Below are 25179 nucleotides of genomic sequence, written 5' to 3'. Positions count from 1 at the left end.
AAAAAAAAAAAAAGACTGAATGACAGAGAAGAAAAATAGATTGTCAGAAAAAGAGACAGAAACAAATATCCAAAGAGAGAGAGAACAAATAAGACAGAGATGTGTATGATCGGTTTTGCCTGCATAGTTTACATTCTAAGTGTTTTTTTTCAATTGTTGTTATTGTCCTTCAATTTATCCAATCTGACATTTACCTTTATTTGGCGCTGAAAGAAACTTAATTGCAAATGTCTTTAAAGCATCTTCGGCAAATATAACAAAGAGATGGATCATTTTAGCCTAGTTAAACCTATCAAGTAAGGTGTAAGGGGAGTTCATTTTTTAAAGTAGGATGCTTCTTATTAAAAACGTGCGAAACTACACCTATTAAAAGGTTTGACAGGCAAAGTGGCCTAAGTCTATTTTACTAGAAGCGTGGGAGTTAGAAAAACTGATGTTAAATTGGAAGGTAAATCGCATATATTTCTTTAATTTTGCAGTTTAGTGTTAGAGAATATATAGGAACACTACTGATAAACAGTAATTAGTGGCTTCGGTGACTACGAATTTTGATATTGTTTTGGTAAAGAGTATTTATTTCACATTCATAGATTCGTCTGCTTTGTTACCATATCGTAAGAGAATTGAAAAGAGTTTTCTCATTATATCTAATTTTATCAGGGTCCTAGCCAGTGCAAAGATATGACAGAAGAGGAAATTATTGATAGGGACATGACTGATAAATCTGACAATGATTAGAAAATGGCAAGGCAAACATCTATCGATATGTATGAATAGATACAGCGTTGAAAACTGTACTAACGTATTAATCGCATATTCTTGTTTGTTTTGTTTTTTTGAGTATTTGTTACAAATAGTTTTCGAAACGTAGTTTGCTGTTTAGATACGTTGCCTTGTTTTCAAATTAAAAAATCACTTTTGAAAATTCTAAATACAATATTGTACGATCTCGCTGTCTATTAAACTAGGAAATGAAATACGAAGTTTGGTTTCACACTAATCGTTTCCTTCTCAGCAGCGTAGAACTAATTGTCAAGCCTTAGATTCAGCCTACGTTTCTGAGTACAGGAAGATATCCCTTATTTTCGCATGTTGGAGACGACACACCAGTCACAGACAACACACTGAGTCCCACACGTGTCCTTTCTGACAACAGATTACAAAGATTTGTATGTGGGCTTACACTACTATATTATTTAGTAGCTCGTGTTTATTTTAGAGGAGGACAACAATGCTTACGAAACTCAAATCAACACATAAAAATGACTGCAAACTGTAAATACCGCATCATTGTCATAGATGACTCGCAACCTCTCCGTCGTTCAATCTATATAAACACATGTTACTTCAGTAGTTCCAAACAGGAACGTTCACTCTTACACACCTATACACTTCCTTCAATAATCTTCCTTGCAAACTATAATCTGATGCCGGTGGGGTTTACGAGGTCAACATGCCAGGCTGACGACGACACAGTTTTCGTACCCCAAAGCAGCGAGTGTCGACTGGACTGACACACCTGGCTGACGATGATACACTTCACACTGCACACTTATGAAAATTGCATTATTTCAGATTTTTTACAACTTTTCAGCTGCAGTAGAAAAACGTGGACTCCCTTTATAAATAGTAGTTTTTCACATGAGTTATCATAATTTAACCCATCTGTATAAAATCCCTTTATGTGGTGGGTTCCTTATCTTTATAAAGTAAAAGTTATTTTTGAAAACTTAAAAATTACACTTACATGCTTGGGTTTTGCTGTTTTGAGAGTTATGGTTAAGGTATCCTTCTAGTTTGCATGCTCCCTATGAATTTTCCAGAAGGACCTGTTAAAAATGCGAAAGTGAATAAATAATGAAACATAACAACTCTAATACTGGTTTAAGCCAAAGAAGAATCTTAAATCATCTCTGTGTTTGTGAAGTGGTATTGTGAGCTGAAAGCATTGGCATTGATCTTGGCCTATTCATATAGGCTGACTTATTAAACAATAAGAACATTAAATACAGAACACCTTTCGAGTAACTGGATGAATGACGTGATTGTTAATAACTAAATTTGTAATTTATGGGCATATCTTCGGCTATGTAAAATTTTCTAAGCCTCTTATAGACGCAAACTAAAAGAATGTATTTTATGCACTTTTCTTCAAAATGCCTTGAACAAATCTTAGCTCTCAGTGGATTGAAACTTTTGTCTGAACGAAAGTCAGAACCGATGGCACTCGTCTTGCTCTTTCTATATACTTGCCCACGGAAGCCAAAAAAAAAAAATTCTTTCAGAGAAAGATGTGGTACTTGCACAGTTGCATTCTATCAAGCAGAAGTATGAACCACCTTTTGTGTGTTTCTTTATTATTGTTGATCTTCCCGACTTTGCTGACATAGCCATTGAGGTCGTTCGCTAAACAACGTGGGCCAAACCGGAAGCTCTGTACCAACCAGCCTCTTTCTAGAAGCTGACTAAAACCAAAAAATCGTAGACAAGCAGATCAGAGATATCCCTTCTTGCTTATTATACACTTTCATCACTTTCCATATTTTTGTTACGTTTACAGAAATATTAGTCAGTTGGTTGTTCTCACAGTAACCCACCGGCTTATTCTGAAACTAACAGAAGATATACTTCCTTTCCATTTCCGTCTGTAACAGAGATTTTCTTGTTTTAAACTGCTTAACATGGATCACAACTGCCCTTGAAATCACTTGTCAAGAAAATCATACGAGTTTCGAGGAAGTAAAAGTTCGATAAAATTAATAGCTTGTTAAACAGTTGAAGTGGTTCATCTTAGGAGAATCAAAATCTCTTGAACTTCTCCTAAAGTATCGCGTATTCATTTCTGCTAAATATTAGAAAGCGGATCGAATAAGCGGCTATCTACTCCTACGTGCGCACTACATATCACTCATCAGAATTTCCTCACATGTTACTTACCTCTCAACTTTACAGATTCCTTGGTTAGTTCCACTGTAAAATATTTCACAACACCTTTTGTGCAACCAAAATGGATATTTTTATATACAACAGTTGCAGCTGTCGTTTAATTTAAAGGAGGGTCATAATTTTGCACTCATTATCGGCATATGTACAAGACAGTTTATAAGAAGCGTGAAGACGTTTACGTTGCATAATGATTGAAATATTTTCCCCTCGCATATGAGATTAAATTTGCACTTCTAGGCAAGCAAGAAGTAGTGACATTTTCTTCTTTTTTTTAACTTTCTTTTCGGTTTTTTTTTAAATTCTTTTTTAAAATCATTTAAGTTTATGTGTAAATATCATTGATTCTTCATTTTATTACACTTCAAATGTTTTGATTAAAACTGTAAGTGTGTATAGTATATCATAAAAACAAATGATTTTCTTACCCTTGGTAAGACGATTTTAGTTTCTTTTGGTTTCTCGTGCGACGCCTGGTAGTGCAGCGGATAAAACATTCACTTTTCACTCGTGCAAAGGGAGGCACCGAGCTTAGATCTCCTCTTGAAATACCCGTTGTATGTGACAACTGTTCGCAGGGCCTGCCGTTCAATGTTTTCTCTTGCTACTCCAGTTTCCTCTCCCTCCCTTTCCACTCATTGCGAAATTACCTGTAGGTGGAAGTATTTTCCCGCGAAAACAAACAACCTTCCTACCAACCAAAGCTGATCTCGTTGTCTTCTAGAGTCACTTGCTTTACATGCAAATTGTTGTGTAAAGTTTTAGTCGTTCAATGATATCGACTCGCCTGAAACTATGTGACAGCTATGGTTACACAATAATTTGTATTTTTATTTTACTTCTTATCACCATAGCCAAATCGGATAGCAATTGGCGTAAAACATACACACTTTTAGTTCAGGCATATTTTTTTTAATAAATCAGTACAATATTGAAAGAAACACAATACATTTTCATATAGTGTTTACATCAATATTCACTTTAACAGCGGAAAAGAAACAGGAAGCTTCTTCGAGTTCTCTAACTGATAAGTTGGTAGACCTAAAATAATCGGTTGAACGACATTTGTACCACAGAGCAGTTAAGATGTGCAAATCTTGACCACAAAAGATAAAACCAGTAATAGCCAAGTCCCAATCACATAGAAGTCGTTTTCTTACAACGTGCTTATGAATCTGGCTTAATCGAACTAGATTACTCGCTCAGCTGCTAATAATTTACTGGTCGTTGTTGTAACAGGTCCTCGCAACATGCTCAAATGTCACCACAGTGAAAGAGAGAAACAAAATATTGATATTTACTTGATCTTTACGTTGAAAGGTCTTGGCATGACAAGGAATAGAGCATAGTTCTTGTATCAGAATGCCTCCAGATAATAACGGGGCCTAAATCTGATTCTCCAATATCCAATATGATTGGTAATTAATCTATTATCATATGTTAAGGTCGGAAACCTTTTAATACAATGCTTTGTAGATATTTTATTATATATATATGGAAAGGGTATGGTAAGAATAGTACAATACAAAGGTTTCAAAATAGGCTACAAAATTGACAATGGAAACATTATCATTTTTATAACAATTAATTAGAGTTGAATTACCCTAGCTTATCCCGCATAATTTGTAAATTAACTGTAGGTTAAATTCAGCGCTTTCTAATGGTGGGGATATAATATTAATTTTACAGACTTACTTTTGACGTAATCCATGTCTCAATTGAATGTAAGAAAAGAAGGTCACTTACCATCGCCAAAAATTTTTAAGATGCTTTGAAGTAAATAAAGTTAAATAAAGCACCAACATGGTATTTCCTCCACCCTGTTAAAATCCACTTACTGTAAGCTTTAAGGATGCTCAGTGTCTTCTTTGCCGAGCCTTTTTCATTTCGAAGAAGTAGGATCCATTTTCCTTCCATAGACGTGGCTTTCTCCCCAAGATGAAGGCTTAAAACAAGATCTGGCGGGGTACCGTGGAGGGTGCAGTTTACTTCTTTTACGATATCATCTTCAGAAGACATTGGTGTCAGGACACACATGTCTGCTACTGCCGTGTGGGCTTTTACTCTAAATGTTATAGTGTCACGTTCTGATGGATTGATGGTCTTTGTCCCATTGTCAACAAATTGAGGGGGACCTGTGAGGGTTAAGAGAATTATGTAAACTTAGCATTAACAATTTATTTATAAAATTCATTGCGCTCGAAACAGTAATCTATAAAATGGAAACTTGAATTTCATTTAAGAATAGATTGGTTGATTTTTTGGCAAATATAGAGTTACAATCTGCAGCTATTTAAACTAGAAGAGACTATCAATTTCTACATGCAGTTTTCGTTTACTGAATGACTATTTAAACTGTGTCAGTATAGAGAACAACTGAAAAATAAAAAAAATAGGGTCAAGTACATAGCAGAAAGGTGTATTTAAATAAAATATGAAATAACCTTCACATACATTTGACAAGTATTAACACCGATTGGTTGTATTCAGACCCCTCTCCTTTGCACACAACGACCGGCCAGTCATCTCTACAGCTGGCGAAAAACAAGTGAGTAATATTTCCATAATCTCTGGTATATCTCAGTTCCTGCCCAGTTTTGACTACCATATGAAATGTGGCAGGAGGGTTCCCTTGATGAAAGTAACAGGCAATAGTTACTTCATGACCCTCTTGAATGGTATAACTCCCATTTACTTCAAGCCCGTCTATTGTCAGATTCGTGACCTTTGGTGGATCTGGACATAAAATACGCTGCGCATAAGTCGAAGAACAATAAAGTGTGAATATGGACCCTTTTGAAAATATTAAAATATTAAAAAGTACTATTTTAATCAATCAATTTCAAACAGAAAATCTGTAAGTATATTACTACTGTTACTACTGAAATTTTCTGTAGTACAGGTAGTCCTCGACTTACGACGGGGATCCGTTCTTAACGCGGCGTCGTAAACCGAATTTCGACGTAAGTCGGATCATACGTTCATACAGTACTGTACCATAATAACAGTACAGTATTGCAAACAATTAGCCTATCCAAACACCTATCCTAACACAGTACCCTACATCATTATCAATAAACATAAGTACAGTAAAATATTGTGCAGTACAGTACGCTTTGTTATCATTGTCGCTGTCATAGGAGCAGATCCTGTCACGTGTTCAAGGATACGATCTTTATCCTTGATAATCGTAGTGACAGTCGAACGACAAAGTCCTAAAGACCTGCTAATTTCTGTTGCTGTTTCCCCCTTCTCAGATTGCCTTATGATATCCACTTTTACCTTCATGGTGATGGCCTTCCTTTTCTTTGATGGACTGACCTCGTAAGTCGGAATGAGCGTCGTAACCACGAAACGACGTAACTCGAGACTGTCGTAACCCGAGGACTACCTGTATTTCCACTGTAAGATCTTTTGGAGGACACAAATACTTACACATTACTTCTAGCCGAATCAACCGCAGTGTAGTAAACTTCTCCTCGTTGTCCGTAATAGATATTTTCAGCAGACTGAACGCTCGTTTGACTAGTAGAGCAATCCGTATCTCGAATGTAAAGCTGGAATCGCTGATGGCCCGATGCTTTCCAAAACATGTGGTTTCATTTTCTGGACTCCAGTTGACTGTTGTCAGTTCGTTTGACTGCTTCTTCCAGATGAATGTGCAGAGAAGTGCCATTTGGCTCTCTTCGCATACCTCAAAGAGCACTTTAAACTTACCTGAATAGTGTGACCCATCCATAATATTAAAAGAATAACTGACATTTGCACAAGTGTTTTCTCTTTCCTGTCTGATCTCATCAAAATTTGGAATATTGCCTGGAAAAAGCAACACACATTTCAACCACAAAGAGCGTTGTATGGTTATACCTTATCTCTATCCTGGATCCTTATGGTATTATACACTATAACTTACACACATGTAGTTAGGTACTCGAAGACCAGTTGAGTGCTGATCAATTTAAATGTTGATTACATTTTCCCATTTAAATAATGTAAATGTATTTAATTGGCCCTGACGCCGACTAAAAGCTAGTCAGTCTAAAGTTTCTTACCGCGTTCACTTCTTTCGTGAGATCACTTGCTTAATATTTAACCATGTAGACTAGGGGTGAGCAATTAATTTTCCCAAAGGGCCGCATGAGAAATTGGGATGGTTTTAGAGGGCCGGACTTATAAAGTTAACTCAGTTTTGCCCAATACTGTATATCTAGTATATATACTATCCCAGCGGTTCTCAACCTGTGGGGCGCGACCCCCTGGGGGGTCGCGACGTGCCTACAAGGGGGTCGCGAAGGTGGTCATTTTTTAAAAAAGTTTCTTATACCGGTATTATTGAAATTAGTTTACATTGTGTAACCGAGTGGTGAGGGCGATCAAACTCCAAATCTCTTCTCCCTATTCAAGTACACTGTCTCGGCATGCAGTGACTTCTCACTTCCAAAACTCAAAACACAATCCCCCTCTCAACAATTAAGCCTCACATCTCCCTCCTCTCGCCTTTTGCCCTCTCTCTCCCCCAATCTCTCATCGCGGACTCCCCTCTCCCTCTCCAGCAATGAAAGTTCTGCTGCCATTTTCAACTTCGTATGTGTGTGAGCAAGGATTTTCAGCATTGGCAGCACTGAAGTCGAAATACAGAAATCGTGTGGACGCAGAGGCTGAGCTGCGAATAGCAGTGGGTACGAACATCGCACACAGGTTCGCTTCTCTATGCAACAGCAAGAAGGATCAACCTTCTCATTAATCAAAGTGAGTGTTCAATAAATAATATTTATTAGCACCACAGAATTTGCTTTAGTAAAATTTCATTAACAGTTATACTTCTTGCAGATACGAACTTTGTTCTTCCGTTGTTGATTTCCTCGACGTGGCGTTCGAGGTTAGCTAAGGCTCCCCCCCTCTTCCACCGACCTAGCTGGCTAAGGGGGGTCGCGGACGTACCGGTGTTCGTCAGGGGGGTCGTCACAAGTAAAAGGTTGAGAACCGCTGTACTATCCCTTCGCCAGCGGGCGGGCCGGTCAGAGACAGGAGGCGGGCCGGATCCGGCCCGCGGGCCGGCCTTTGCCCAGGTCTGATGTAGACACAAGTATGCAGCTCTTATACTTGGTAATATACTTGGTTATCGCTGTTTCCTTTTTGAGTTATGGAATGACGTGTTCGAACACAGAGCAGGTCCAGAATCGAGGTACTAGTCTATATTACTTTAAATTAAATGCTTTTCACATATCCTTTCTCATATATTTTATTTAATTACGAGTAATGAACAATATGTTGAAAGCATACAAAAAAAATAGAAGCAATAAAAAGTAACAAATTACCTAAAATACTTACAGTTATTGGTTTGCGATTTATTTGTGGGTAAAAAAAGTAACAATAAAAAACAACGTATATTCTTAAATATTCCCATGATGATTTGACACCAATGTACGCTCATATAGGAGTGAAAGTAGTTTCTTCCCGGCTAACTAGTTATACACTGACTTTTGTGCTGTCATTTAAAAATGTTCCGTTTCGTTTTCCGTGAAATTAGTGAAGAAATACCTTGGCGGCGATGTAACAGATTAACACATTTTTGATGACTAGCTATAAAGAAACATTTACTAAATTTCTACCTGTAGCCACTGTATGCAAAATCTCTTTTTAGTAGTGATAATAGTAAGCAAATTAATATCATACTATATTACCCAGAAATGTTCAACCCACGAATCTCACAATCGCTGAGCAACAACGATACGGCAGAAATAAAAATCAACACATGTGAAATCGCGCTTTTTACAACTACTTTAGTCGTTTGTGGGAGGTATTTTAGTCCGTGTAAATGTTAAAACTATCTATTAATAACTAGGCTAATTCAGCAAAAGGTAAATGGAACGTGAAGATGAACAACATAAAGCTCACTTTGTACAAGCTACTAAAAAGTAATTAGTTTATCTGTAACCGAATCAACTTCAAAGCATGTATTTTGTTGCTATATAAAACATTGCAATAAAACAAGTTTATTATTATCTTCTTACCTACTTATCCTGCGCAAATCCCCGAATATATTAGCGCTGTATAAGTAACTTTAGGCTTAAGCTTTTCTCCATAGATTACCTGCGCCATTGCTGAAAAGACAAGGTAAGCTGAAAGTTGTAACTAACATTGAAAAGATAGAAGCTTTAAGATTACACTTTACAGATGTTCACAATATTTCTGATTCCATCTGAATTCAAAGAGTGAAATCGTAAATTTTCAGATTAGTTTTATTATTAAGATAATCTACATAAGACGTAACCACAGTAATATGTAATCATATGCAGGCTTAACACTCAAATATTTCTCAAAAATTATTTGTCTACATCATTGCTTTGTATATTTCAGATATTTCACAATGAGTTGTAGTACACAGCTTACACAAACACGTCAACTGAAATGCTACTTTCCGAAGATCACTACAGAGAAAATAGGCATAGCGGTGTATTTCAAGACAAAAGGAGGAAACGAAAGTACGAATAAGACAAAAGTGTTCGTTCCTTGTGCATTTCTACTTTTGTCTTTTTATGCCTTTTATTAATTGAAAGCTATCACTTCTCACTCTTTTTCCGATTATTGTATTCGTGTGCTCTTATATCTGTCTTAGCGTTTAGCTTATTATTGTTCTGATTATAGATAAATTCTATACTATTATTATGTAATTATTGAAATTATAATGTCGATTCTAACACATCTCTGAAGTAACAAGACTATTTCTTATCAGAATCCTCTACTTTCCAAAGGAGACAAGGAAGAAAAACAAGAAAGCAAAATAACTTATAAAAAGTTTTTGCATGCAGATAATTTTCAAGCTACATTGCACATCTTATTTAGAAGTTTCACTGCCTCGAATTTGTCATGTTAATCTTCACCGGTTGAAACGGTAATTATATCACACATAATATTTACTAATATTTTTTACTTGCCTTTTGATCTTACAGTAAGAGTAATTGACTGTGTAATTCTTGAAGACTTGGACTGCAACGGAGAAAGAGGCTTTAAGTGTGAGGAGTTGTCTTCGGATTATGCTGAGTTCACAGTGCCAGAAAATTTTAGTGAAGGTTCTTTTAGGTGTCAGACACCTGGGTTAGCAGCTTCACAAATCACGTCGTGTCAATGGCCTCCTGCAGGTAAGATGGTTACATTTTTCTCGACATCGGTAGGTAGGGGGAAGACTAGGTAGGTAGGGCGAGTGTGTTCGTTAACTACAATATTGCGAAACCGTTAACTTTCGCTTTAGAGAAACAGATGCATATGCAGAGACCAAATCATAGTGCCTATGAGATAGTTTTAGGGTATCGAGGAAGGTTAATAATATTGAAAACATTCGTAGATCTAATTGAAGTATTGACGTAATTCTTTCACTAAAGATGTGAGACAATGTATTGTGAATCTTATTGTAAATCACCAAATCTTACTGAACCCGAAACGTATCTCTGAACTAATTATCTAAGATGCCATTAAAGTGTTGTCACTGTGTGTTGCTAGCTAGACCTTATATGTTGATGTTGAGGCTCATGATCTGTTTCATACCATTTTCTTTTGCGCAATGAACTGCATGAAGTATGTTGAAATCTTTTAATAATATTTCATGGGTTGAACATTTTCTTGAGAAGATTGTTTGGTGTTCCCTTTTTGACAATATGATTGTATTTACTGGATGTTGTCAGCTCCAAAAGGAGTCTTATTGCTGCTTTTACTGCTTTAGGAGAATATTAGGTAGCATTGGCTAGAAAGAGGGAGCTCAGTATCTGCGTCTGCTTTAATTTTCTGACTCTGTAAATCAAAGTACCCTTGACATTATTTGAAAAAAAAAAATGTCCTGAAAGGTAGCAGATTGTAGCGGCCTTCGTCACGAGCGCAGATACTCTGGCACTGCCGCGTGCCACCACGTCTCTTCCTCACGTAACAGCGGTCAAAGCTTGACCCCGCCAAATGAGGACCATCGCTTCTCTATCAGCCTCCCTCTGCTGTCTGCTGATGAGGAAACATTGTACACTCTGTGATAGAGCGAGTCTTAGGCATCTCTTGAGTCAGTTCTAAAGCAATCACGATTCAAAGACAGACTCACAGCAAAGAATCTGAAGAGCCTTGAACAGACCTTTGTTCCAACTTTCCTCCTCGAGAACCCAGTGTGAAGACAACGATTCTTCGCCGATCCCAACGTTAAATCCTCATCTGGGAGGATCATCCTGCCTCGTGGTTGGTCAAGCATACCACAGACTTCCTTCCAACCATTCCGCTACCTAGATTCATCTAATCCCTCCGTAGCTAACGCATAATAGACATGTGGTTACCTTGACTTACCCTTACCCACACTGCATCCCCTCTTTACCCCCACTCACTAATAGCGTGGTCTGATACTACGACTCCATCCAGTCTGGGTTCCTATTGACTACCTGTGTCCAGTGGGTGGCAAAAGCAAGCAGCCCTGATGTCCTGCCCTAGGTATACTTAAAATTAAGGGGCGTGTTCTGACCGGTGCTGTCTCCTTCTCTGAGACATCTCCTGTAGCGACAACTACCGTCCTTCATTCCGACCTCACCCTACTCCATGTCCGTCGTGACGTAAGTAGTCCTCAGTCACAGGCCTACTGATCCCAGGGGAGATAAGCGGTGGTGGGACTTGTGTTTTGTCCATCCGACGGTCCATTATCGCCAAAGGACGACTACTGTGTCGTCGCTGAAACGCTATCTCAACCGCTAACTCATTCCCACCATTACTCATTTCATCTTATATCAGTCTGTTCACTAGAGCGTCCGCTCGACTCGTAAATGGATCAGTTTTACTACAACACTATAGCGCTATTAGTAGTTATCATATGACACATCTTAGTGATATTACTGTTTTAATCTTTTTACGTTGCTTTCCTTTACGTTTGTTTACAATCACTTTTGAATGTGTGTGTGTGTGACTTCTCTTCTATAAATGTAAAATTGTTAACATGTCTTATCCATCTGTTTGGAAGAAGAAACATATTATTTACGCGTGTATATATATATGTTAATCCTGTAATTATATATATAATAAACACTTATCTTCATTTTCCCTGGTGATGTTGTAGATTACAAGACCAGCGCAAGTGATTCAACAACATTAAGTTGTAAGTTGTAAATGACGAGCTATTTATTTTTTTCTAAATAAATATTTTTTCAGTAATAGATGTTTGTCCTTACACACACATAAACACACACAGGTACATGTGAATACATTCACATTGGTATCCATACTATTTTGAGATAATTACGATACTTATAGTTTTAACTTATTATAAATGATTTTTTAAAGTGCATGTAGTTATTATTGAGGGACAGACGCGGATGTAAAGACAAGAATTAACAAGGCAAGAGGCGCTTTCATAAAGCTTGGAAAGGTCTGGAGCTCCGGGAGCATAGGCTACACGACAAAGATCCGTCTCTTCAACTCCAACGTCAAGTCAGTCCTACTATACGGAGCAGAAACATGGAGGACGACCAAGGGCACAACGAAGAAGATCCAAACGTTTGTCAACCAGTGCCTGCGCAGAATCCTCAGAATTCACTGGCCAGAGAGGATAAGCAACACCGACCTGTGGCAGAGAACGAAACAACAGCCCATAGAGGAGGAAATCCTGCGGAGAAGATGGGGTTTTCTAGGACACACCCTAAGGAAACCAACATCCAACGTCACAAGACAGTCGCTGACGTGGAACCCCCAGGGAAAGAGAAAGCGAGGAAGGCCGAGAAACACCTGGAGACGGGACCTCGCCGCCGACACCAAGCTCACCGGATTTGGATGGGGTCAGCTGGTGACGGTAGCCCAGGACAGGAGGCGTTGGAGGGCGGTCGTCGATGGCCTATGCACCAGGAGGGGCGAAGGGCATAACTAACTAACTAGTTATTATTGAAGGTAAAATAGTAATTGCGTAATGGTATATCAGACTTGTTGGTCTTGTCATTCTGTTCAGAGTTTATTTATTCCAGATCACTGAGTTAGACTGTTATTTTAACTTTTTCCTTAATCCTTAATAGTAAATTTGTTGGGTTTCCAATATGGGAATCAGTTTTGCAGACTTAAGTTGTCTTTTTTATACAGAAATTTGAACATTGAGCTCGATTTCTCTAATTTAGTCTTTTTATAAATCGCATTGGGTAATAACAACAGTCTTTCAAGCTTGTGCACACACTGATTGTCTTTGGCAAACTCATGAGGCGACAGAACACATTTTATTTTTAGTGACAGTTACTAAACATTAAGTAACCGAGCTTTAAATAATGATGATATTTCTATTTTCTTTGTAAAAAAATATAGATGTGCTGCTGTTTTTATCACATTGTCCCTTTCGTGTAAAATTCTCTTTTTGCAGAATCCTAATTGGTTTTAGTTTATCTTTGGTTTAATAATGGTACATACCAATGAAGTGTGTATTCGTACGAAATATTTTTGCAGTAACTGACGCTGCTGCCGCTACATCAGTTAATGTTTCATCTCCTGATGGTTCTGCTTTAAATACTGACGTAATTGCTGGAATAGCTGGTGCAGTATTCATTGTCGTTATTTTACTGATCATTTGCATCATATTCTTGATGAGCTCATACCTGAGCAAAAAGAATAAAAGCAAAAATGGTAAGTGTAAACAATTCAATGTTATTATACAATTTTATATCATAATGACAAAAGAGTAAGTAATAACATATTTATTATATTTATTTATTTATAGACTATATTTATTTGCTCATTTTGACTAAGTATTTTGCATATTTTGCTTTTTAATTATTTTTTTTTAATGTTCATTTTAGTTGTTTAAACACGAGGATTCATGTGGGACTAGTATCTGAAAATTGTATGATCTTACCACCATCACATGCAATATGAACACTTACGCATTTCCCATGACATTTGCACTTTCTCTTGTTCCTAAAAGGCTATATCTCTCCCATAAAGGTCTTGTATATTTTTTTATTAGAAACTAAATGACAGCTATTGCTGTTTTGAATGTACAATTAAAAAAAACCATTTCTAATCCACGTAAATCAAATTGTTATTACAATTACACATCACTGATAGTACTAACAAATTGTCATAACTTTATATGCGTTATCAGTAGACGTTTTGCCATATAAATTACCTGAGCTGCAGAAACATGAATTAGTTGTGTGCGTACTTAAACTAAAGTCACTGTTATCCGGCAACCACACACAAAGCTGTACTAACGCAGAGCTTACTCTGAATTCCTTCACCTATATAGTGTAACAAATTGAAAGACAACCCTTTCCAGAATGGTCGTTATGAAGACAGGTACGGCCACGGTGGTTTCTCAGGGATACCGACTTCTGGCTCAGCGGAATCCAATCCACCGAAGCTCATTCGTCCGACGAGCCTAATTGCATGTATTCCTAGGCTTTGTTATTATCTCTTTCCTCGGAAGCAAAACCACCATTTTCCGCTCGTAATGTCTTTGTACCTGCCAGGTCTAAATGGAAAATGGATAAACACTTTACTCGCTTTTCTACAGTAGGTGTTTCCCAGTACCTTTCCTACTACAGCAGTTAGCTGCAAAAACCGGCCTTTTTGGCTGCTCTGTATGATAATGGTCACTTTTTAAAAGTTTTCTAACACTTTTGAACTAATTAGTCGATATAAAGTTGTTTCTTTAACAATAATTCAAAGGAACTTTAGCTTTTGTGGTTACTACCTACTATAATTTAGTGTCACAGATTTTTAATTAAATGAATTGTTAGATCTTTTAAAAACCTTTTCATAAAAAACTTTAAAATAAAAATATAATTTTGCAAAAAAGTCAAACAAATTTTGTGTAAGGTATTATCAAAATAACTGGCAAACAAATCAAAAAGAAGCTTTGAAATCGAGCACTTTGTTCAATAGATACATTGGTTTCTGTGCAGCGACTCACATTACCCTGTCTGCACTTAGATGGCTGTCATTGGCAGCATGCATTTTCTACACTCTTAACTGTCAGATACACACACACATATGCCATTTCCTGTTAGCATTGACAACAGAAAGAAACAAAAGTAGCCACATTTGCATCAAAGAACTGGTATTTATATTTGCATTATCAAATTGTTATTATTATCCAAGAAAATACACCGTCTTTCTGTCAGGCCATTACTGGCTGATACAGGCAGTCTACATGTGACACTATCATTTTGATAAGATTTCATCTTGTTCTAATTCCCAGATTGGCCGGCAAATGTTTTCCTACTGTCAGAATTATTTTGCAAGCTTTGTATAAAATCCGACGCTGATTTAGTAGATTGTCACATATTTCTGCTCATGATTTGGTCAGTTGGCAGATGCGTAACACAAACGCCTCAAAAAGTACACAAAACACGCACATAAGTGTCACTTCATGAGTAAATACCTTTAACTTCTTTTTCCCGCATTGGGATACTGGTCAAGATAGGCGATTACTGTCAACTGTGAGAGTACGTTATTTATACTTTCTTTAAATGTATTCTTCTTTTTATACCAGTACCTTCAGATTGAGTAATATGTATTTCGCCTGATTTTCAGCTATGTTGCGGTAGATTAATATAGCTACATTTAAACTGTATGTTCTCTTGTTTGTTTTAGAGACAGAAAGCTCAGACTCAGCAACAGCGTAAGTAAAATGTCATATTATTTTTTATGGGGAAATGATTTTGGTAAATTGTTGCAAGGCATTTCAAATTAGTTGAAGTTATATATAACATTAACTTCTTTTTATAGCTCTTTTTGTATTTTAGAGCAATGTTTTACTAACCAAAAATTGCAAATTGTTGTGGTTACCAAAATATAGTAAAATCGACAGGTATTACGACAATAATGTCAAATCTTTCTTTTAAAGTGAAGTTGTAAGCTATCGCTGTCAATATATATTATTTTGCAGGAAAGTAAATTTTGTGTTAGTGCGTAGAATGTATGCATACATTTATATATACATATACAGGAATTCCATTCAACGGTTTAATTTGTGTCTTCATATCAAACATTCTAACAATTGTGTAACAGGACAACCGCTGGCATATATAAGGGCTACAGTAATTTACATTAATATGTCTAATTTCATATTTTTGCGCTGCGATAAGTAGATATTTTTTCTTCTTAAAATTGTGATTTTCATTGTAGAGAAGATGGTGAATGTCCAAGAAACAACACCATTTCTTCAGTAGAAGGAAACAATACTCTTGATGCTTCGCTGTCAAATGAATCAGAACAAAATACAATAAGGTGAGTGCATAGATATGCGAGTTGCTTAACGACTATGTTTATATAATAAAATCTATAAATGCAATAAAGTTTTGTACATGACTTTTTTTCCAAGAACTTAATCGTTACTTACTTTAATACTGATTAATGAACTAAATAATAATCACTTTATTAAATGTGCTGTACTATCTAAAGCTTGCTTATTCTACAATGAATGTCATAATCATTATATAATTAGATGTTAGAAACTAACCATTTTTATACAAGTTTTAGTGTCTTGCGTATCACGTGTCGCCAATAGCTTTCGTATGTAAAAGCCATGATGCGAGGACTCAAACTGTGTATGGATTTATCTTTCTAAACAAATGATTTTCTGAGACGTATCACAACATAAGACAACAGGTATAAGCATCCCAGTTAACGGAATACAAATTGTGCAGTATAACATTTACTAAGACGACAAACACCTACAATACATAATACCAGAATGCAATGCTGTTAAAAAGTCAGTCCCTTAATAACTTATGAGTATGAGTAACCTGGGTTAAGGGAATAAGGTATAAATAAGTGACAGAAATAAGTTAACCATTCCTTATCTTCTCAAAAACTTTCGCCATATGACACGCATTTATATATAGAATAGATAGTAAAAACTCTATTTCTCTGGTATGAGATCATAATTCCAAAACCCCCGCGAATCAAACACTACCATGTTAAAGGAATTATATCTATATATATATATACGTAGAATCATAACTTGCTACTGTCATCTTATTCAATCTAACGGCAGCCCTGTTCACAACATTCACCGATCTTCAGCTCAAACTCATGAAGTCGACTGCACTGTAGCAGACACGAAAACAGGGTCTCGGTAAGCAAAGTGCATGCTTTTCAAATCCAAATAACTGATCCAAAAGGAGTTCAAATAGATGTTACATATCTTGGTTATTTAAGGAATATGGTTATATCCAAAAATTTTTAAACTTCGTATCAAAATAGTTTATTTTATCGTCCTAAAACCAAATAATTTCCTCCATATCCTTATTATATATCAGTAATGTGTCGCTTGGTGTTTGTTGCTGTTATCTTGTATTTGCTGGTGTCATTAATTATTTTGTAAGATTTGATGCTTTTGTTTGTAGCGAAGGTTTGTTTCAACGAAACCAACAATCTAACGGCAGTCCTGTTGACTTTAAGAACATTGACCGACCTTCAGCTGAAGCTCATGAAGTCGACAGCACTATAGCAGACATGAAAACAGGGTCTCGGTAAGTAAATAAAAACTAACTAAAAGTCATTTTATAAGCCTCCGTACTGTAATGTCAATGTGGCACATTGTAATTTAATATTATTTCTGTTTATTAAATTAATAATTTATTAATTATTTATTTATTAAATATCTATTTTATTGTGGTTTATTTGCTTATTGCGGTATTGCTTACTGTCAGTTTTTTTGTCGCATACAAATATACAGATGTAGAAGATATTTAGTCACGACTTAAAAAGTTTACAGTTACATTGAATTCCTTTAAAGCAGTGATTTAAGCTATGTACTTTTCAGAATACAAAAAGTAAAGCATAGATATCACTATTCGATTAAAAAAAAACCCAGCATGTATAGTTCATATATCAATAGGCTAATGTTTATTCCATGTTTTGATCTTGGTGAAGTTATGCTTGCAACTTGCAGCGGGAACAAAATGTTTGCATTATGTTGTTTTTATGGCAAGTGTGATATTTACGGTTAAAGATACAAAATAAAGTGTCATTTAAAAGATCATTGCTAGTTACTAGAAATTTGTCTGTATGATATGTGAGATGTTTTAGTATTATTTATAATGGTCATCATTTTTCATGACTACAGGTATAAAGATAGCGAAACACAACAAAATATCTCTTCAGAGGAGGTCAAGGACTTAAAACTGCCCCTGCTGACTAACGTTTCAACAGACCATTATGAATGGTACGCCAATGTGTGCCAAATAATCTGTTTTAATTTATCGTTTTAGAATTTCTCATTATTTCCTTTGTATTCCTCTTTTTCGACCACTGTCAATTCTTTCGGTGCATGTTCAGTCCGCCGTGGTGGTTCGCTGTGTTGGTTACCGGATCCCTTGTGTTGCTTTTTCATGGGTTTTTATTTTGGTTTTCCATAAAGTTGATACCTTTTAAGCTTGTTTTTTATGATTTGACACTTGTTTAACATTGTGTTTATTTTCTAAAATTCTTTTTAATGTCAGATTTTTACTTATTTGAGTCTTGAATTGGGATGGCTGGTTACCAATGTTACCACAAATGATAGTGTAGTATGTCATAGGCCTTTTGGTAGGTGAGAGCAGCTGTTTATGTTTAGTGTCAGTCGACACTTTTCTCAAACCTGCTTCAGTTCTTCTCTGTCTGGTTTTTATTCTTCATTACAATCTTCATTTTCACCATATGTGCATGTTTTTTTTTTATTGGGGGAGTGCGTTTGAATTTAGTCACGTATTCTCTATTAAGCCCCCTTCTAGCTGCTATGGTTTGATTGAATATCTTCGCTTTGAAGAAAAGCAGGATATTATTAGGTTTGTCATCTAACATCTTTATGGTTCCTTCGCCTTTAGTCTGTATTTTTCTGGCCAAATTAGATAGCTACTTTTCATGGTTATTTTTCCTCCTGCTGGTGGAATAGCGATGTCTTGATTAGTGATTAGATAGTTGGCATTTGGTTTTATTGCTCGTTAAGCTTACTAACCTGTCTCCTCATTTAATTTCATTTAATTTAATCCCAAGATGAGTGAAAACCCAGAGGAATCTGATGTTTCCATTTTATTTTCTTTGTTAATCTTATTTATGAGAATCAGTGTTTTATATACTATGTCCATTTTATCCGATGGCTTGTTTTTTCGTCCTTAAGTCTTGACACTGAGTTTGAGACTAATAACTTTTGTCACTGGGTCGTGTCTTTCATTCTGTCAGATACTGTCTAAAGTAATGTTTGTATTGCAGCCACTTTAGCTGTAAAAATGGAGAAATGCGTCTTGAGTATGGTGGTGACGGACATGTGGTTTGGAAAGTATACTACCAATCAATTGGCTTGTGGCTCTGGATCATGCCATCCGTTAGTATATATCGTAGCATGTATTTTTTTCTAGTTTGAGCCTTGTGTCTGCTGTGATTTGGTTCTGTTTTCTTTCTTGTTGTGTTTGGTACGACGTGATTGTGGAAGTGTCAAGGTAGGTGTTTGCTTCTTGATTTGAGGGCATGGTGCTGTGGTGTTTACTTCTGCTACCTTGATTTGCTTTACATGCTGGATGTGTTTTTGAATAGTTGGTTTGGTGTAGAGCGAGCTGGTTCTTTTTTTTTTCGCCTGTGGGGCTGTGAGTGGATTTGTTGGGCTGGTTGTGCTGGCGGAAGGCCTTGGGTTTTGTAGTAATAGTTGGCTGGTTTTGCGACTCACTTGTTTCAAGTAACTGCAAAAACATACAAACAATAGACGTAATGTTTGTTTTTGCCGGTGGGGTTATTTATGTACACACAAGGTCCAGTTTTTTTGCTGAAAAATGTATTCATATGCATTGCACTTCTGAGCTGTTATTCAGTGTTGCTTTGTTCAGTGCTAGTTATGGAGTTAATTTCATTCTTTGTTTCATATATATATATAACCACTGTGACCTTTTTGCCATCTGTTGTAGTTGTTTTATATCCGTAATGGAAATCCATCTTGTAAGATTTAATGGTCTTGTATGTAGTGATGGCGTCAAGACAAGAGCACAGAAAAGCAACAGACCACGTAACAACAGTCCTGTTGACTTTAATAACAAAGACCAATCTTCAGATGAAACTCCTGATGTAGACTACGCTGCGGAAAAACAAAGTATTAAATTTAGGTAAGTAAATTAATAACACTAGATACAAGCCATAATAGCGTTTGCAAAACTGTATACTATCCTTTTTGAAGTTTACACTATTTCTTATTTTGTCATTTTTACTGGTTTCTTTATTGTAGGTTCCAAATGAGTATCTTAAACATAATCTGTGATAAGCTTAGAGGAATTTTGTTTGTAGTATCTAAATAATCAGATGTAGAAGATATTTAATTTTAAAGATTTCGAAAGTTTAGATTTAGGCATTCAGTTTATCAGTTGCACTAAGAATATTTAGAACGGAGATTATTCAATGCCTCAACACGTTATGTACTCTTCAAAAGACAGAAAGTAAAGCACAGATATTACTATTTGATAAAAAATAGCTAAGCAGCATGGTAGTTTATTTATAAACTATAGACAAACAAGAATAGCTATATTTTTAACACTGAATATTTTGATCTAGATATATGTTTATAAAATTTGTTTATTGGGAATTATGCTTTCTATTTGCAGAAACAAACCAATTCCATTAGATTTACTCCGCGAATCGGGGTATTCAAGGTAAGTACAGACTGCAAGCACTCTATTAGTTTTTAGATGTTCCTCTTTCCGTTTTCTGTACTATTTTTTTTATTCATAATTAGTACTGTTGTTTTTATTCTTTCATAGTTCATGTGTTATTTGTTTGTTTTCCTAACTCTCGTATGTAGTCCATGTCTTGTTCTTGTTTTGAAGTGCTAAGAGCATGCCCCTAAGGAGTGTAAGTCCGCACTTTACACATTTTGCATTTATTATGTCATGATTATAGTGACTATAAATGTTGTTACGATTGTGAAACGTTAAACTACATAATAATTATAGTTTTTAGAAGGGTATGTTTGATGTTTGAAACTAACAATTGAAAACCGCTATGACATAAGTATCCAGTCACGGTAAAAATAAATAATGATAGCGATGATTATATATATACCACCTTTTTCCACAAGGGTGAACTCAAAGAGCTTTACACAAAGAACTCACACATAAATGCTGGCAGTGTACAGTTGTCAATTCTGGAATCGATGAAGGATAAAGACAAGTGTTTCTCTTCTTTTAAGAATCACCGAAAAATAGCCGATTTTTTGTAGTAAGATCATCAGACTAGTTTTACAATCACTGAGAATTAGCCAGATTGTGTTCCGAAATTTCCGTACTGAAATACTGGCGGCAGCCTGCAGCATGTTGGGGTAATTAAAGATTGTTCACAAGTGACGGCCTCCTACAACTATAGAGAGAATTGTGGAGGCCAGTCAGATACACGTGTCCGCTAGCTGCTATTAAAACATAGCTAGCCTTTGTCGTGAACTCCGGGGAAAGAGCACGTGAAGATGGTCAGGGGTTGCGATTGCCGTTGCCTCGAACTTCACATCCTTTACACATCTATCAACTCACGCCGACATTTACGTGTAAGCTCACCCTTACACTAAATTGCTAATGCCCTTTACTTGAATCTGAGCCCCCACTGCGTTTCCCCAATAACAAATATATGACATTATAGTGTGATGAAGAAACTATTAATGATCGAGAGGTTTCCAGATCAATTTACAAGTTGACGCAAATCCAAATATGGCAGTTCTCTACGTGTACTGCTACTTCCCTTTATCTAATCCAGGTATCGTGAGCCACTAATTCACTTATTTAACACAGCACACTACACTCGTGTAACACACTCGCCACTTATCTCTTCACACACTCTTGCCATGTGGAGGCCCTCCGATGTTGCTGACGTCCGAGAATCCGTTGATGTCGCTCCGTCGAACGTTGCTGCCTCCTTCACGAGCGAAGAGGCTCTGGCACTGCCGTGTGCCACCACGTGTCTCTCTCGTCCTCTAGGTCGGACTGCTTTCTCGTGGGGAGGTGATGTCAGAAGGCTGATTGCTGGTGGAGAATTAGACGACTGATATTAGGAACAAGCGTTGTTACTGACTTCTCTGAATTTCGTTTGTCTTTAGCCTCTTTTCACTTTTGAATCTATGAACTTGACCAGCTACTTGTTTTAGCAAGTCGTCTGCCCAAGGGGCCGTGGCGATTCTCAACGCTCTAAGTTCATATCTTCATGTCGGAAAGCCGTTGTTTCGTCAAAAGGGACACCTGCAGAATTCATTAACAGACACTCGGGTCAACGCTCCGTTGTCAGCTCCTGACATCGCCAGAAGACTGCTCGTATCGATACAATAACAAAGCAGAAGAAAACTGCATAAACTTTTTTAATGTAAAAGACTGAATGTGAGATCTTCAAGACCTTCGGAAGAAACCGTTAGGCAGAAAAGTCCGGCTATTGACGGGAAAATCAAAAGCCATACAGTCCTGCACAGCAGCGACGCAACAAAACACAACGAAATAATACAAATACCAAAAAAGGGAAGAGACGCCTCTCTCAAACCTGCTAGGCGAATAAAATAAATAAGAATAACATTCACTGCTCGTGCTTTACTCTTTAAATTCCCTCAAGTGTAGGAAAGTACAGCCTTACCACATACGAAATAAAATAATTAACAGAATTTGCTCACTTTCGCGAAAAAAATTAAAAACGCTAAAAAATCTCAGCTTGCTCTGATATTATAAAACCCAATATTAAACACGGCATATGGTATTATTTGCTCAAAACTGTCTATTTTGGCTATACATTTCTAATACATCATATGATGTTACTACAGATATGAAATCAGAGTACTGTTGATAAAGACATTTAAATATCATTTCATTACTGTAGCTAAAATTAGTAAGCAGACCTCAAATTGATATTTGAGTTTTTATTCACAATGCTTTGTACAATGCTAGTTTTTTCAATCAGTGGTAATTTTTTTTCACGAAGCTCAATAGAGAATGCAAGTGTTACCACATGCTATTTTTGAAGAAAATTGTTTCAGACTTTGTGTAATCCTTTATTTTTACTGAAAAGATAATTTATACTATGCATACTTGTACATTTTCTTAATTTAATGAATTCGCTTTATTCTTATAATTGCATGTCATTTTCAGTGGAGTGTGGGATACAAGTTTTCAACCAAATCAACGTTCTTCTCAAAATTTCTGAGGTAAGGACAAAGGTACACTAAATGATTCACTATAAACTGTGTTCATTTGATCTGTATTAATTTAGTAGATACCTTGTTTATAAGTTTTCTTAAAGAAGAAAGTGTGACAATAGCTTTCTTCCAGAATTGCCAAAAGGAAATGTAGTTTCTTCATGTACTAGATGATATATTAGTAGAAACCAGTTTATAACACCATCGCGAATACTCTCACTCTATGAATGCCAGAGGCTGGGTGTTTCTGACAGGGTTGCTCTTGCTATGGTCAGATTATACCGTCTGACTGTTGTTGCTCACACGTATTGTAAAGTCACATAAGTTTACTTTACTTTAAAGTTGCTGCATGCTCACTGGTTAGATTTATTTTATACTTATTGTTTAGTTAGTTCTTATTTGTGGCTTCTACACCCGATAATCATAATGTCAATAGTTATTATAAGAAACACAGACTAAATAATGAAACATCTTCAGAATAAATAATGAAACCTCACCCTCGTGAACGTGATTAAACTGAAGTCGGTACAATAGTTTAAGAAATAAATTTCTTACCTTTGTTTTATTTTTACTAGCAAGTTTAATTTTACAAATTTTCGTGGAAGTGTGAATCGTCTACCCTCCTGGTCATTCACTTTAAGTAAGAATTGTAAATACCACATATCGTTTGCCATATAAAGATAAATATTCTGATTAGCCATCTACTAGTTACAGTGCATGGGTCATTATCTATTTTTCCATGAACATTCGAGGAACTAAGGAGACCTAAATACTAGTCATTTATCATAAACCTTACATCATGATCATTAGTAGATACCTATCTTGGAACAGAAGGTAAAAAAGCGCATGTCTAATCTCTTTGAAATGCGGCGAAACTTCTTTATCTCTCTCAAATATTTTTTTCTACTTCCAACTGAGCAACTGAGCAAAGCGAGAAGAATGAAAACTCAATATTAATGACAACCGCCATCAATGACCAGAAGTAGAGGGAAACATAACACTGTCGACTTCAGGATTCAAATAACAACAATGACCATAATGTAGCATTGACTAAAATAAACCGATTACAAGCATCACTGTCAGAGAAATCAGTAAAGAATTCTCTTATTTTGTAGCTAATATCACAAACATAGAGGTATTAAAAAATACAGAGTCCATTTACACATATGGAATAAATATTTCAAGCATTTTATTCTACTCATTCTGTGTGGGTATTCAGTGCAGCTTAAACTTTAACTCTTTAACGTATATTTCTGATCATCATGTTTTATATCTGCAGGGACAATGGAGTTTCAGCAAGTGTCTTTACTAGCCTTGATTCCTGGATGCAAGAACAACACATACCTCTCACTGCTGTTATTTCAACTAAGCTATCGATGTTCCATTTCATCACCTTAGGAACTATGACAATTCTTACAAAATATTAGGTTTTTATGTTTACGATTCAACGTAACCCCACACAGCATGCAGGTGGAATAAATAGTGGTGGTAGAGCTTGTTTCTATGTGTACTGCAGATTATACCGCTGACAGTGCTTTGCTTTATATGATCTTGTGGTGGAGGAATTTTAAAAAAATCATATAACAAAGAGGTATATCTGCTATTATATCCAAGGGGTAGATATAAAAAGCATACGGTATAAAACTTTTGCTTATCCTGCTGCTCTTGTAAATAAAGATTTTGCATTTGTTTCTCCTACACTGCACCTCCTTACCTTCCTTTTCCTTGACAAACCATTTGGCTGCTGCTCACTACCTTGAAGCCCCTTCTTTCCCCTTAGTCATCAGCAACTAAGAAATATAAGTAAAACATAAAAAATTAGTCATTGAAAGAAGTATGTGATAAGTATTAACTGTTTAGAAGTTAAATGTGTGGGTATGGAGGAATAGGTTTGTCAATTCGTTTTAGGTTTACATATTTCTTTTGTGTGACTTTCAAGTCTTTCCCTACATACTAGTCAGAATATTTCCCTCTGTGTCTAATGGACTGGTCTTTAAAGTATTTTGTGACCAGGACAATACACTGTTACAGGGTTGTTAGTTATTGTGGACCTAAACAATGGAACTCTCTCCCTTTCCACATCTACCACCTACCATCAATAGACTCCTTAAAGGGAT

The 25179-nt window shown here is 36.2% G+C and overlaps 2 protein-coding genes across 2 annotated transcripts; one reads left to right on the top strand and one right to left on the bottom strand.

Annotated features, from left to right (window-relative positions):
- The first annotated feature begins 428 nt into the window (after window positions 1–428).
- On the top strand, window positions 429–25179 carry LOC112569569. The gene is made up of 15 exons (XM_025247383.1): window positions 429–448; window positions 5434–5491; window positions 9304–9428; window positions 9897–10085; window positions 12020–12058; window positions 13384–13560; window positions 15532–15559; window positions 16066–16167; window positions 16937–17017; window positions 17289–17414; window positions 18011–18109; window positions 19878–20015; window positions 20508–20555; window positions 23016–23071; window positions 24342–25179. Exons 3-14 carry the CDS (start codon window positions 9314–9316, stop codon window positions 23068–23070), a joined length of 1197 nt encoding a protein of 398 aa, XP_025103168.1. The 5' UTR covers window positions 429–448; window positions 5434–5491; window positions 9304–9313; the 3' UTR covers window position 23071; window positions 24342–25179.
- Window positions 3808–8369, bottom strand: LOC112569568. Its single transcript, XM_025247382.1, has 4 exons — window positions 8275–8369; window positions 6379–6759; window positions 5398–5679; window positions 3808–5078 (listed from the first exon to the last, which is right to left on the bottom strand). The coding sequence occupies exons 1-4, from the start codon at window positions 8348–8350 to the stop codon at window positions 4705–4707; spliced, it is 1113 nt and encodes a 370-aa protein (XP_025103167.1). The 5' UTR covers window positions 8351–8369; the 3' UTR covers window positions 3808–4704.

The sequence above is a fragment of the Pomacea canaliculata genome, linkage group LG7 (genome assembly GCF_003073045.1).
Source record: "Pomacea canaliculata isolate SZHN2017 linkage group LG7, ASM307304v1, whole genome shotgun sequence".
Taxonomy (NCBI): domain Eukaryota; kingdom Metazoa; phylum Mollusca; class Gastropoda; order Architaenioglossa; family Ampullariidae; genus Pomacea; species Pomacea canaliculata.
Note: the sequence above shows the minus strand (reverse complement) of the source record. Positions and strands in the feature narration are given on the sequence as shown.

Excerpts from the sequence above, each read along its gene's own strand:
- LOC112569568 (XM_025247382.1), bottom strand. The coding sequence starts at position 8,350 with ATGGGAATATTTAAGAATATACGTTGTTTTTTATTGTTACTTTTTTTA. Across the intron at positions 6,760-8,274 it reads TAAATCGCAAACCAATAACT|GCAATATTCCAAATTTTGAT; the intron begins GTAAGTATTTTA and ends TGCTTTTTCCAG. Across the intron at positions 5,680-6,378 it reads GATTCGGCTAGAAGTAATGT|ATCCACCAAAGGTCACGAAT; the intron begins GTAAGTATTTGT and ends TTTTATGTCCAG.
- LOC112569569 (XM_025247383.1), top strand. The coding sequence starts at position 9,314 with ATGAGTTGTAGTACACAGCTTACACAAACACGTCAACTGAAATGCTAC. Across the intron at positions 10,086-12,019 it reads GTGTCAATGGCCTCCTGCAG|ATTACAAGACCAGCGCAAGT; the intron begins GTAAGATGGTTA and ends GTGATGTTGTAG. Across the intron at positions 12,059-13,383 it reads TGATTCAACAACATTAAGTT|TAACTGACGCTGCTGCCGCT; the intron begins GTAAGTTGTAAA and ends ATATTTTTGCAG.